Source organism: Mirounga leonina, unplaced genomic scaffold, assembly GCF_011800145.1.
Source record: "Mirounga leonina isolate KUSES-001 unplaced genomic scaffold, KU_Mleo_1.0 Mir_115, whole genome shotgun sequence".
Lineage (NCBI taxonomy): Eukaryota > Metazoa > Chordata > Mammalia > Carnivora > Phocidae > Mirounga > Mirounga leonina.
In genome coordinates, this window is record NW_023270268.1 from 60,112,782 (window position 1) to 60,127,983 (window position 15,202).

The following is a 15,202-nucleotide window of genomic DNA, read 5'->3' on the forward strand; positions in this document are numbered from 1 at the left end:
AAGAAAATCAAGTACCAATCCAGTTAAGAGAGAGAGAGAGAGATAAGGAAAGTAGGAAAAGGTTGGAAAGGCATTTTATAATTCATTAATCTATACTGGTACCTCCTAAAATTTCTCCTTATATAAAAGAGGACTGAACGATAGGATCAGAAACTAATAAGAAATCACAGACTTCAAGAGATTTACCACATTTTATAGCTTTATTGACTATTACGAAGTTTCAATATGGTTCAAATAATTAAATACTGCAACTGGGACATTAAAAATACAAACTAATTTACCAAAATAATTGTATTCTGAATATTATGTACAATATTATACATTTTACATTACATAAAGGGTTTTTATACATAAAGGTAAAATTCGATTTATGATTATTGAAAATCCAAAATACATTTGAACAAAACATTCCTATGCATACATACATAATCACTCCACTGGGATAATCAAAATCATACATGAGTGTGGTTATTAAAAACTAACATTACATTCATACAACAATGGTAGAAATTAAATGTCCTTATTAATTTGAGTATTATTACAAAACCACACACATATGAATTATATAACCTAATTCTATATATTTAAAAATCTTTATGTAGAGAGACAAATATGTCTTGATCCCAAAAGAAATTTTTGATTTTTAATTTTTTTATTTTAGGGGACTTTTGCAGGCATTAAAATGCCATACATGGGCATAACACAGGCTCCGATCCCAGCAAACACAAAAGTCATGATGGTCTATCATATCACCATGGGTATTTCACTGTATAGTTTTCGAAAAATAACCCTATTCAACTGTATAATTTGGAATGCCTTCATATTCATACTTGTCATCAAAGTGATTACATATTGAGGAACAGAGCTTATGGGGGAAATCTGTATTACTGTAGAGAACTAGATATTGAAACAAGGATATCACGAGACGATTTCAGAAAAAAAAGAACTGAATGGGTGCTCACGTAGAAAAGAGCACCCCCACACACTAAATTAGTTACTAAACAAGGTGTCAGTCCTTCAGGAAGGTTAATACACTGATGTGTCCTACCTTGTTTGAAGACTGGAATATCAAGGTCCAGAAGGCTGTGTCATGAGTTTTAGTAGCATCTCATTTTAAAATCTAATTCGAGAACAGCTGTGATTTGAAGTAAAGCCAGACATTTTTCTAACTGATAGGAGAAGCCTGAAAAACTGCCTTTATAACCAAAATGCCTTTCCAATTTATGTCAGTCTGTACGTGGATCTTATTCGAGAGACAGAGGGGTGAAAATCCCATCCGAACTATACACAAGAACCTCAGAAAGGCAGCAGTTAAGACACCGGCCATTCTCCTTAAAGGCTACGCGGCATTTTGCAGTATTCCCTGTTTGAAATCCTGTTATCTTATCAAAGGCAAACAACAGAACACCCGGAAACGAGAAGATAGAGAAGCAAGAAGCTGAAATACACAAAACCGGTGCCCTTCCCAGCATCACGTAATCTATGCAAAATGAGATTCAAAGGCTAAGGGTTGCTTCATCGTCTGTCTTCGTGCTCGTGTGCAGCTTGAATACAAAAGAAGCTCTAACCCAGGTTATCAAAATATATTCATACAAACGTCTGAGCACTTCTAATACAAAAGTTAAAAAAAGCCTAAATTCTTAATTCTGTAATTACATATCCTAGAGTTCAGGAGGCGGACTTGTTTCTGAGCAGCTCGGAAAGACGCGGTTGGCGGCGCACCGTCCGCGCCGTCGGGCGCCGCTACATCTCCGCTCTTGGCCGCGATTTCCCCGCAGCGGCGGCCCCGTCCTCTTCCTCCTCGTCCTCCTCCTCGTAGGGTTCCTCTCGGCCTTTGGGGCGGTTGTCATCTCGAACTTCTTGTTCTTCGCCATCATTGTTTTTTTCATCGGCCTTAAAGGTAAAAGAAAAAGGGGAAACGAAGAGGTAGGGTGTAGAGCTAGCGATACAAATAATACCCCCGTCAGAAAAAAAGTGAAGTCCCTCATTTTTAGAGAAAGGAAGCGACCGGAGGAGTAAGTTCCGCAGGCCATGGCGCCAGTCTTCCCTAAGCTTCACGTCGCCACAGGCTTTCCTAACTCTAGTTGGCCCGTGAAACTGCTCGGCACCTGAGACGTGCCCGCTGGTGTCTCGACCCACGGGGCAGACGCGTCTCCCACGCACGCGCACACGAGCAGGCGCACCTCCGGCCCATACGTACGTTCTCCTCATTTTCACCATAGGTCTCTTCAGCATTATGCTCCGACTCCCTTTTTTTCTCTTCAGTCAAATCTTCCTGAACCTGAAAGAAACCAGAGATACTAGGTGACCCTTTTTATCATTTAAACACTTGCAACGACATATTTTGGTCTCCAAACAGCTCATTAAAAATAGCAGAAACAAAATTAAACTAAAAATAAATTTGAAAAAAAACAAGTCTTTTTGAGTCAAAGATTTAACTTGTCTATTAGCTACGAAGAGATGTATGATACACCTCCTACAAAAAATCAATGCCAGGGCGCCTGGGTGGCTCAGTTGGTTAAGCAACTGCCTTCGGCTCAGGTCATGATCCTGGAGTCCCGGGATCGAGTCCCGCATCGGGCTCCCTGCTCGGCGGGGAGTCTGCTTCTCCCTCTGACCCTCCTTCTTTTCATGCTCTCTGTCTCTCATTCTCTCTGTCTCAAATAAATAAATAAAATCTTTAAAAAAAAAAAAAAATCAATGCCATTGATTCAGAGCTAGGACTTTTGTGTCTGAATTTCTCATTTCTTTAAATAAGTGTTAACCCTGCAAGTATAACACCTGAGGAAATTCAGCTTATAAAATTAAAATGGGAGCAGTTTAACAGGCCAACCTAGAAGATGCGAGAACTGCAGAAGTCTGAAGGCTCTGACAGAATGTAAATTCCAGGATGACAGGAACCATCTGTCTTACTCAACTGTCTTTAGTACCTAGATGTGTACCTGGCACATGGCAATTGCTTAATAAATACTGGTGAATGCATCAGTCAATGAATGAATAAGTGAACCAATGCAAAAAATACCTGCTCTGTAAAGGCACAGAAAACAGACACCATTACCTATACATGATGTAGTAGAAAACAGAGAAAATGTATATATATAATCCTATAATTAAGAATAAAGTTCTCTGGCTAAAATATCTAGAACATAGAACACAATCATTTCAATTTCTTCATGAAATAGTTACTAAACTGCCCCAAATCCCTACATCTCTTCAATGTTCTAACATGACATTTCTGTTTCAAGTAGTTTTCTTTTGTGTGTGCTATTACTATTACGTGTCTGTCACTGATCCCAATTATCTTTTTCAAAATGTAAATCAAAGAAAGTACCCAAATATTTTTGCAAAATAACCTCTATTTAGTGATTACATTCCACAAAAATACAAGGTAAAATATATTTTCTAACTTAACTATTTTGAAAACCGTACGCATGCCAAAAGATTGAAGTCACTTGAATTTCAAAAAAATTGCTGCCCATCCATTAAGCATCAAGTAGTGTCCTGGGACTAAAAGAAAACCTGACCTGTCCTAGGACAGTGGTATAAGAGTAGGTCTTCCTGAATAACACACAGAATTACCAGTTTGGGGGTGGAGGTGGGGAAGGGGGTGTTAAAAATCCCAGAAATGGGCAAGGGAAGGAAAGCACACAGGTGTTACACTTAAAGAGGAACAAATTAAGGCTGCCTCAAAGTGTCCAGCCCAGGTGTGAGAGGAATGAACCACAACCCACCACACGAGCTTTGGTAGGAACCTGGCTTGTTAAGAGCTGACAAAGATGACCCTTCAAAGAGGCCTAGACAAAGCCCAGCTTTATTGAACCTCTTCTCATCAGCCCAACGTCAGCCTGACTCACAGCCCCTGAACTACAATAGAACCAAATAAATACATTCTGGGGACGGTGGCATAAGGCTTTTTTTGTATTCACATGTCCCAGTGGTGCGAGCTAAAGAGAAGACACCCTAGTCTCACCTACAGGCTCTTATCAGTGGTCCGTGACATCTCTTCTGCCCTTTGTCAAAGAATCTCATGACAACACTTGAGATGAAAACACTGCATTACTAATTTCAGACTACATATATTAAAGCCTCACTAATTGAAACATCGTTAAATTGCCGAAGTATCCCCATCAATTTCAGTGAACAAAGGCACGTCTTATGTAGTCTTAATAATGAAAATATACTAGTGAACACCAAACTTGGTTTAGTTGGGGTGGGAAGGAACTGCCTTGAAACTGCAATATGGTGGGAAAGAATGTATAAACCAGGGTCCACAGATTTTTTTTTTTTTATAAAAGGCCAGACTTAGTAAATATTCAGGCTTGCTCAGCCATAAAGTCTCTGGAGCAGCTACTCAACCCTACCGTTGGGGTGCAGAAGCAGCCTTGGACAATACGTAAACAAAAAGCCATGTTCCAATGAGACCTGACTTACAAAATGGACCGAGGCCTATAATCTGCCAAACCCTAACACAGGCTGTAGATTTAGAGAGACCTGGATTTAAACCATGGCTCCCAAATGCTAGCTGTATAAAAATCTATTATGAAAATTTGCCAGCACATACAAATAAAGCAAATAATTCAGGAACTCCTTACAGCCATTACCAAGGTTCAAAAGTTAGCTCAATGTTGCCACCCTTGCATCACCTATCAGTGTGTTTTTTTTTTTTTTGATGACCTATTCTTAAAAATTCTAGATATCATGTAATTTCATCCTTACCCATCTCAGTATGTATCCCTAAAAACAATGGATTTTTTCTTATAGAACCACAATGCCATTATCACGCCTGATAAATAATCCCATGGTATCATCTAATGTCTAGTTCTGACTTAATATTTTCCTGATTATCAACATGTCAGACACCTGGGTGGCTTAGTTGGTTAAGCATCTGCCTTTGGCTCAGGTCATGATCCCAGAGTCCTGGGATGGAGCCCCACATCAGGTTCCCTGTTCGGTGGGGAGCTTGCTTTTCCCTCTCCTCTGGCTCCTCCCTGCCCCCATCCCGCTCATTGCTCTCTCTCTCTGTCAAATAAATAAAAATAAAAAACAAAAAACAAAAACAAAACAAAAAACCCCCAAAACTGTCTATTTACATTTGGTTTGGCCTAATCATCATCCAAACAAAGGCTATACCTAACAGCAGTTCTGCTCCCCTCTTTTTCCCTTAATGCTATTGACTTGTTTTCCTGTAGAATGACCCACACTCTGGATTCATTGGCTTCTCTGAGGTATCACCTAACTCATTCCTCCAGCCCCCACATTTCTTATAAAAGGAAGTTAAAGATCTAGGTGAGCTCTAATCATGGTTGCAAAAATAACAAGCTGTATGACTTTCAGAAACTTAGCTAACCTCTCTAAGGCTCAAATTTCTTATCTGTAAAATAAAAGGGTTTGATAAAAATCAGTGATTTTTAATTTTGTGGCGGGGGAGGGGAGTCATGAACCCTTTTAAGACCTTGGGAAGAAATGCAAATTTAAGCAAATAGGCACAGATACACATAATGTAACATAGAATTTTCAGGAGGTTCAGACTTCCCGAGTCCACCTGTGGCCACCTGTTCTAGGAATGCTTCTCCAAACAGTGTGTTCCTGGAGCTCTGATTCCTAGTCCCCAGCACAGATAAGATCAAAATCTCCAAGGGTAAGGTCCGATCCAGGAATTTGTACCTTTCACACACTCTCTCCAAGGTGATTCTTAGCCACAGCAAAAACTGAGAGCTACTAGCTTGAGTGACAGTGAGTGCAGGGTTAAGAGTGTCTCTGGCTAGAGAGATAAACACCCTTACCTAAATTCTTTCTTCTCTTCCCTGGAGATCTATTGTAGAAAATTTGGGTTGTTTATCAATTGTCAATAGAATCTGAGGTAAGAAACCCTGATGTAAATTACTCTTTAATCTAGGAAACCCACAAATGAAAATTTTGTAATTTTCAAATTTATAGATATACATTATTATTCTGGTAATATATTCTTTGTGTTTGGAACAAAGTAATGCAAACTCATCTTAAAAGGCATTACTGAAAAGAAACAAAATGATACGGAGTTTCTAATTTTCAGATATGCTTAGACTAATAACAGAAGCCAAATGTTACTCTTTTATAATGGAGACACACCAGTTATGTCTTCCACATTTGACCCTCTTTAGTACCCTGATAAAGCTGACGCAAACATTTTGTCAAAGATTTCCCAATACTGTTCCTCATTACTCATTTTTAGTCACTGAAATCTAATGTCTTAGGCATTTTAGAAATGGTCCCTATGTGATGTAGCAAAGTTTAATCGCCAAAATAAGACGGATCTACTGAGTCCGAAATGGGCTTTGGCTTTCACATCAAAGATGTCATGGGATGAGACAGGAACCAGAAGACTGAACTTGAAGTAGTGCATATTGCTAGAATCTACAGATGTGGATGGAGTGGGACAAAGGAAAGGCCTTCGGCACCAGCAGCTCTCGTGAGGGACACCATAGCTGGCTGAGTCTCAGTTAGCAGGAGCTGTGCACCTCACCAACTCCGTGCTGTGGTGACTCACAGGCTGGCGGTCCCCCTACCAGCAGCTGAGCGACCCTGTATGTGCTCTCCCACGAGTGTGCAGATCCACCTATTTTCAACTGTATTTGGAGAAAATGAGCACTCAGAGTTTTCAAGCTTACCTATCTATCTATGTAACATATATCTTTTTGAACATTTAAACCACTTTTAAGCACCCATAGCACTTTCTGGCAATGCCATTAATTTGTCTTGTTTGCTCGTAAGTAGATAAAAAATCTGGAAAGTGGGCACCTGGGTGGCTCAGTTGGTTAAGCGACTGCCTTCGGCTCAGGTCATGATCCCAGAGTCCTGGGATCGAGTCCCGCATCGGGCTCCCGGCTCGGCAGGGAGCCTGCTTCTCCCTCTGACCCTATCCCCTCTCATGCTGTTTCTCTCTCTCTCTCTCTCTCAAATAAATAAATAAATAAAATCTTTAATAAAAAAAAAAAATCTGGAAAGTAAGCAACACGGGGATGGGATGCCCACATGAATGTCCCAAGCAGTGAGCCGTGAACACTTGTTCATACCCATCGTTTTTATGTCATAGAAGGGTAACGCTATTGAACTAAGATAAAAGAAGGCAGGGATAGTGCAAATGTCCAAAAAGCCCACTTATCTCGGGTCCCACTGTCTGAGCTCAAGTCACAAGTCTGATGGGAGGAGCCCAGCAAGATGCATTTCCTCCCTAGGAGCAAATGCTGATGGAAGTCAGGTGACGTGGGACTCATGGGAGGGGAAGCAACGACAGCAATGGGCCTGTAGTCGGTGTACTCTGAGGCTCAATGCAGAGAAGAGGGACATGTATGACACGGCCCTGCATGGCTTTCGGAGTGTCCCACAAATGTCTCACGTGCATCACTTATAAACATGAAATGGGTTCTCACGTATTGCATTCCTTTCTTTCTCATTTTGCTGCAGTCTGGTGAGAACTTCGTCTCTATTACTAGTCCTTAAATGGTATTCGGGAACCACTCCCTCCTCCAGGGAAGAACTGGGAACAATGGGAAAAGGTGGGAAGATCCAATAGCTAAGCATCGCAGGAACTGCCCGAGGAAGCACCACAGTCTGTGTAAGGGCCACTCAGGGGCAGAGAGGGGAGTCACCCGAGGAAGGAGAAAGGCAGGCTGAGAGCACTCCTACATGGCAGGGTGCACGACCTCGAGCCTACGCAAGAGGAGGTCCGAAAGAGGGGCAGAGACGCCAGACAGGAATTCAGAGCAGGGAACCAGAGAAAGAGACGCAGGCCCTGCTGCGGGGAGAAAAAAGGGCTCCGGTGGGCTCAGCCGACCTGAGGGACACGAAGAGCAGCAGTCCTCACCTCAGCCTGTCACCACTCTCTTCCCTTCCTGTCTCTTTGTTTTTTCCCTATCCTTGACCCCGCTTGGATCACAGGAGTGCTCTCTCCACTTTAACTGACATAATATGAAGGTAAAAAAGTAATCAGTAAATACGGATTAAAATTTTATGTTTACCCTTCTGCATTTTTAAAAAGAAGCCAAGGTGAACCTCCTCTCTTTTAATCCCTCACAGATAATGTGACATCTGACATAATGAAACAATAATATTTGTCCAGACATCCTGTTACAAGACAAGTCCAGATGAATACCTTTTTCTTGCAAAATGTCTTAATATTCAAGGCTTCCAGTTTTCCTAATGCTCTCTTGTGATACCACAGCTCAGGATCTTGATCAGGATGAACAGCAGGATGAGAACAGAGAAAGAATAAAAAGATCAAGCCAGAGTGCCCATGACTAGAGCTATACATTGCCAATGGCTGTAAAGAGCAACATCCCTTTCTGTTTCTCTGGTATAAGTGCAAATTTTAGCATTAGCTCTGAGAAGTGGAGGACAAATTCAACAAAACTGAAAACGCAGGGAACTACGCACACGAGTATAGTAGCACATGTATTCTGAGCAGGGTTCCCAGGGGTGGGGGTATCTGTCCATCCATTCATGCAGTCCCCCTTGGGGCTAAAGCCCCATGTCGGCAGGAAGCCTGGCTGACAAACCCCTCTGAACCAGAGCTTTACTGGGCCAGAGAGAGACTAAACACAGGGCCTCATTCAGAGCATATCCCTAGGTATGGAGCTTCAGTGGTCCACACAGCAGAGCACTGTGACTAACCAGCTTCAACCATTCGCATTCATCCATCACTTACACAGATGTGTCACCATGATAGGTGCTCCTTGAAACTAATTAACAATAATCTGCCAGAAGTTTACAATAAAAAGTAAACTAAAATGAAATTTAAGAAATTCCACCCATGGAGGGATGCCTGGGTGGCTCAGTCGGTTAAGTATCTGACTTCAGCTCAGGTCATGATCCCCAGGGTCCTGGGATCAAGCCCCGCATCAGGCTCCTTGCTCGGTGGGGAGCCTGCTTCTCCCTCTGCCTGCCATTCCTCCTGCTTGTGCTCACTCTCTCTCTCTCTTTCTAACAAATAAATAAATCAAATCTAGAAAGAAAGAAAGAAAGAAGAAAGAAAGAAAGAAAGAAAGAAAGAAAGAAAGAAAGAAAGAAAGAAAAGAAAGAAAAGAAAGAAAAGAAAGAAAAGAAAAGAAAAGAAAAGAAAAGAAAAGAAAAGAAAAGAAAAGAAAAGAAAAGATTGATTCCACCCATGGAGTGCCTAGGTGGTGCAGTTGGTTAAAGCAGCCGACTCTTGATTTTGGCTCAGGTCATGATCTCAGGGTTGTGAGATCGAGCCCTGTGTCAGGCTACACGCTCAGCATGGAGTCTGCTTGAGATTCTCTCTCCCTCTCCCTCTGCTCCTCCCCACCCCATGCTCTCTCTCTCTAAAATAAAATAAATCTTTAAAAAAAAGAAAAGAAATTCCACCCAAATGCATTTTATTCAACTGAGCTTCTTACGTTTTTTTCCTTTTCTTTATTGCTAAATTTCATTATGACACTAAATTCTTAGGAGGTAAGACAGGCAAAAAGTAGAGACTCAAAAACTTTTTTGGAAGGCGTTAAGTGTATTCTGACGGACACTGTGGGGCCGGATACCGCTGTGAGGCAGAACTGTGGCAATGTCTACAGAGCAAGTTACAGGGGTCATTCCAGACCCCCCTCAATAGGCAAAGCTTTGTTCTTCTACCTTTTATGAGGGAAAGAAACAGGAGAAAATATTCTTACAGAGATCACATAGACCTAAGTCCACCATTCCTAGAAGGCCAAATGTCTTCTTTCAGTTCAAAATTTCTAATGAGAACCAGAAGGAAGGATTTTATGACCCTGTTTTTGTCCCCTCCTAACCAAATGTCTCTACTTCCACGGTCCATTTCCTCTTGCAAGCACCCTCTCTCATCCCGCCTATGTCTTTCTGAAGGTGTCTACAGAAGGCGTGTCAAAGCCGATGCCGCCACTTAAGGGGAGTGCGATGCACCAAGCATCCTGACGAGTTTCCTGCATTCCGCCTCCCTACCTCCTCCTCTCCCTCTTCCTGGTACTGCTCGTCAACATTATCCTCCTGCTGGTCTGGGTTTCCTGCCATCTGTTGAAACAAAAGGGGAAGCTCAGGTTACTGAACACTGGAGATGTGTTTTACAGTACACCGAGACAAAGAGCAAGCTCGCAGCCATAAAAAATGTACTTGCAATGCATCAGTGGCCAGGAAATGATGAATAATCCTTTCCAACACAAAACCTAGGAGGTGTGTTACCCTCTCTCTCTGAGTGGGGGCATATCGTTTCACATAATGGCCTAAACCCCAACCAAAGAGGCGAACCTTCTGTCAGCGTGCGTTAGGACTAACTTTTTGCATAAACCAGGCAGTTCTTAAGATGCCCAGGTTAAAACCACCCTCTGCACTAGCGTCTGCTTACCACCAAATGCTCCTCCATCTCTGCATTCTCTTGCTTTTGATTACTTTGTTTTGGCTCTTCATTTTCATCTGGCAAATTTTCTTCTCTCACCTGCTCAGCTTCCTCAAATTCATCTTCGCCTTGATTATTAGGGTCATCTGCTGGGTTTATATCCTCTACAGCTGCCCTCTGCAAAATTTTAATAAAAAGCAACCACTACTTCAAAATCCAGGATCAAACTTAATTTCATTTGAAAGGCCACACACACACTGGCAGAAAATGAAATCGTCCTCCACCAGATTGTGCAGATCCATCCTTGCCAGGACTCGCAAGTACACATCCCACTGTCAAAAGAGAAAACTTGCTTTATTTGTCAGAGGCTGAATGAATCAGAATGCAATACAAACAGCACTTGTTTTCTGCAAGCAATTCCAAAACAGTCCTCCAAATTCTGTCACAAGAAATGTGAGCATAACTAAATAGACAACAAGAAAAACAGCTAATAAAAGCCGAAAGACCAAGTAGGAGAAATCATTAAAATGAGAGATTTAGATAGGCAAATTGTAACTTCTTTCATGAGTATGTTGATTTTTATACAGACAAACCTTCCTCTGCCAGTGATTTCTCACGTTAAGTGGGTGGACAACCGTCGAAGAGTGAGAAGGCCCCACTGGAAAGAACCTAAGAAAGGGGCTGTGAAGGAGACAAGAAGGGGCTAACCCAGTCTCCGGCAGTATATCTTGAAAAATCCCTCCCTAACCCTGCTCCGGCAGCTCTCAGTGACGGGGTTCAACAAATGCCCTTCATATGATCAACTTGAGAATTATCTCTATTTTCCACTCAAACTCCCGAAGCACCTTTCAAAATAATACATGTTCTCATAAAGATTCAGAGTTTAAAGCCCAAGCTGGGCAGATACGGTAATGCCTGCAGGAGCCTCCCGATGCCTCCAGGGTCACCAACAGAACACTTAACGGAAGCTGAACTGAGAGTCCAGGGTCCTTCGGTAAACCCAAAGAACACTCTCGGTTAGTAGGTCTCTACCAATTTATATTCTAATTTTTCTATAGCACCATGGCACCTGAGCAGATTTTTCTTTTACTTCTCAAGCCACGCATCCTTATCCATCCACATATTGATTAAAATGGCCCCTGACTGCTGGGCCTGACTGGTGGGAGATGACAGAGTCACAAGACATACATAACGCACTAGTGGACTGTTCAACAGGCTCCATAATGGTCCATTTCCTTTCTCCGGTTCTCTAACTCCCACACTTGCTTTTTTTTTTTTTCCATCTTTCAGAATGACTACATATTTCAATGCCTCTCAATTTTGCTTTTCTCAGTTTTAATTTTATTAAAGTTGGCAAAGGGAAACTCCTTTTAAGTTTTCCCAGAACAACTTTTGAGCCGGTCTCATCACACACACATGCCCCCGGTTTACAGTTAACAACACTGCTCATGTAATTATGCAAGCCACCTTCCTCTGGCACTGACCAAGTAACAGACACATCTGGAGCCAGAGCTGGAGCCAGAGGCCTGGCGTCAGGCAAACCTTCAAGTTTCCTTTCCGCTTTGGGGGTTTCCAAGTGTCGTGACCAAAAGAGAGGACACTTACATCTGCCTCAGATTCCGGATCGGTTTCGTGGGGCCCCTGATCCTGAGGCTCATGTCCATTCTCTGGGTCATCTTCTGCCTCATCTTGGTGCTGGTTGTCTCTCTCATAGGCTAGCAAATGGAAGGAACTAACATCAGTGCAGATGAACCAGACAGGATTCCGCCCTTTCACTCAAAGAAAAGCCACTGGTGGGCTTTCCTCCAGACCATTTCTCCCAATCTCTCCTCCAGAGAGGTTAATTTACCATGTGGCATATATCTCAGCTTTTCTGAAGGAACCTATGTCCTTTTCCCAGACCGTGTGTCTAAGGAGATGGCGTGGGTGAGTAACACCATTCTTACCTTCTGAAACAGATGTTTATAACAGCAGCTGCATTCTCCCCCTTGTTATGCAAAAAACAATAACCAAAACTTTCCCAATAAAAGAAAGCCCAGTCAACTGGACGCTGCCAAAATTATTAAAATTTGGTAATATCAGAGGAAATAGCAAGGTACCAAAAGAAGAAACCAAAAACGTCTCAGGAAATGAAAGAAAGAACAACTCCATCTGTGGAGCTCAAATCAAATCCAGCTGATCGTGTGTCGTCTGATATGGCACTGATGAGGGCTGCCACCAGACATATATCTCACATTTCAGCTCCCACAGACGTTTACTTGCAGCTTTTGGAAAAAAATATTTCCATAAAGGGAATTTAGATAAGAGCATACAAAGAGAAGAGCAAACAACTTTTTAAGTAAGATGTAAGAGGAAAGGTTAAGTACATGGAGAGTATTTAGCTTATAGAAAATAAGGATGCGAGGAGGGGGAAAGAGGATGGAGGAGTAGGGGATCCTATTTCAACTGGTTCCCGGAATTGAGCTGGATATCTACTGGACCACTCTGAACACCCATGAAACCAGCCTGAGGTGTAAGAAGATCTGGATCTCTACAAATAGAATATCGCAGGCGGTTGGATGTGAGGTACGAAGCAGGGAGCTGTGATTCCGCGGGCAGATATCAGAGGATAAACGGCAGCGGGAGGGTGCCTGGACATGGGGATCCTACACCACCGGTGAGCGACAGCCTCGCGTGCTGCAGATGGGCACAGACTCACAGACCGGTAGTGGTGGGTAAAGGACGTTAGGGCAGCCCCCAGGATGGAAACCCGGAGTGGCAGGGTCGCGTGCGTGCGACCTGGGGGCGGCTGGCGATTTTAGGAGCACGAAGGGCAGAGACGTGCTCCGAACTGGAGGCAGGACTGGGAGCGCTGCGGAGGAGCGCACAACCCAGGCTGCTGCAGTTTCTAACAGCACGGACAGAAACAGAGACAGTGTGGCCTGGAGAGCTCACTGAAGAATAGACTGCGATCTCTGCTCTGAGGCAGAGGGTTGGAAACGGTCTCTTCTGCTCTGACTTGCGGAAGAGACGCGGAAAGCCGCCAGAAAAGCCGCCAGAGAACAAAAGCCCCAAAAACTGATTCTCACTGAGCCCATCCCCCGCCACAGGGGCGCAGGGCAACTCGGCCCGAACAGGGTTGCCTGAATAACAGCGCGGCAGGCCCCTCCCACAGAAGTCAGGCTGGGAAAACAAGAGGCCAGCAACCCTAAGGTCCCAAGAAAACAGGTGCATATTGCTTGGGTTCTGGTCAATAATTTGGACTCTATACATTCCCTCAAACACCCATCAACAGAATAACTAGGAGGAGGAGCCCCCAAAATAGAAAAGACTCAGAGATTATGACTTATGCTGCAGATTTACAAATGGATGCAGATATAACCAAGATGTCGGAGATGGAATTCAGGCTAGCAATTGTGAAGACAATGGCTAGAATGGAGAAATCAATTAATGGCAACATAGAGTCTCTAAGGGCAGAAATGAAAGCTGAATTGGCAGAACTTAAAAATGCTATCAATGAGATCCAATCCAATCTAGATAATCTAACAGCTAGGGTAACTGAGGCAGAAGAGCGAATAAGCGACCTGGAAGACAACATAATCCATAAAAAGGGAAAAGAGGAGACCAGGGAAAAACAACTCAGAATCCATGAAAATAGAATCAGAGAAATAAGTGACACCATGAGGCTTTCCAATGTCAGAATCATTGGAATCCCAGAGGGAGTGGAGAGAGAGAGAGGACTAGGAGATGTATTTGAGCAAATCATAGCTGAGAACTTCCCTAATCTGGGGAATGAAACAAACATTCGCATCCTAGAGGCAGAGAGGACCCCTCCTAAGATCAAGGAAAACAGGCCAACACCCTGGCATGTAATAGTAAAACTTGCAAATCTTAGAACCAAGGAAAACATCTTAAGGGCAGTTAGGGGGAAGAGATTCCTTACGTACAGAGGGAGGAACATCAGAATAATGTCAGACCTATCCACAGAGACCTGGCAAGCCAGAAAGGCCTGGCAAGACATATTCAGGGTATTAAATGAGAAGAACATGCAGCCAAGAATACTTTATCCGGCAAGGCTTTCATTTAGAATGGATGGAGAGGTGCAGAGCTTCCACGACCGGCAGAAGTTGAAAGAATATGTGACCACTAAGCCGGCCCTGCAAGAAATACTAAGGGGGGTTCTATAAAAGGAGAAAGACCCCAAGAGTGATCTACAACAGAAATTTACAGGGACAATCTATAAAAACAACGTCTTCACAGGCAACATGATGACAATTAATTCATATCTTTCAATAATCACTCTCAACGTGAATGGCCTAAACGCTCCCATAAAACGGCACAGGGTTGCAGATTGGATAAAAAGACAGGACCCATCCATATGCTGCCTACAAGAGACTCATTTTGAACCTAAAGATACATCCAGACTGAAAGTGAAGGGATGGAGATCCGTCTTCCATGCCAGCGGACCTCAAAAGAAAGCTGGGGTAGCAATTCTTATATCAGACAAATTAGATTTTAAACTAAAGTCTGTAATAAGAGACACAGAAGGACACTATATCATTCTTAAAGGGTCTATCCAACAAGAAGATCGAACAACTGTAAATATCTATGCCCTCAACATAGGAGCAGCTATCTTCATAAGCCAACTGTTAACCAAAATAAAGAGTCATATTGATAACAATACGTTAATTGTAGGAGACCTCAATACTCCACTCTCAGCAATGGACAGATCATCTAAGCAGAAAATCAACAAGGAAACAAGAGCTTTGAAAGATACATTGGACCAGATGGACCTCATAGATATATATAGAACATTCCACCCTAAAACAACAGAATACTCATTCTTCTAGAGCGCACATGGAACTTTCTCCAGAATAGACCATA

The 15,202-nt window shown here is 42.8% G+C and overlaps 1 protein-coding gene across 6 annotated transcripts in view; it reads right to left on the reverse strand.

Moving 5' to 3' along the window:
• Nucleotides 1–181: 181 nt before the first annotated feature.
• GOLIM4 (golgi integral membrane protein 4) overlaps nt 182–15,202 on the reverse strand; it is an 84,597-nt gene continuing 69,576 nt past the window's right edge. For all 6 annotated transcript variants that reach the window (XM_034998553.1, XM_034998544.1, XM_034998516.1 and 3 more), the window contains 5 exons: nt 11,945–12,054; nt 10,349–10,516; nt 9,949–10,017; nt 2,201–2,281; nt 182–1,893 (listed from right to left, as the gene is read on the reverse strand). In XM_034998553.1, the coding sequence (XP_034854444.1) occupies nt 1,744–1,893; nt 2,201–2,281; nt 9,949–10,017; nt 10,349–10,516; nt 11,945–12,054 (578 nt within the window). In that variant the 3' untranslated portion in view covers nt 182–1,743. The remainder of the gene's footprint in view (nt 1,894–2,200; nt 2,282–9,948; nt 10,018–10,348; nt 10,517–11,944; nt 12,055–15,202) is intronic.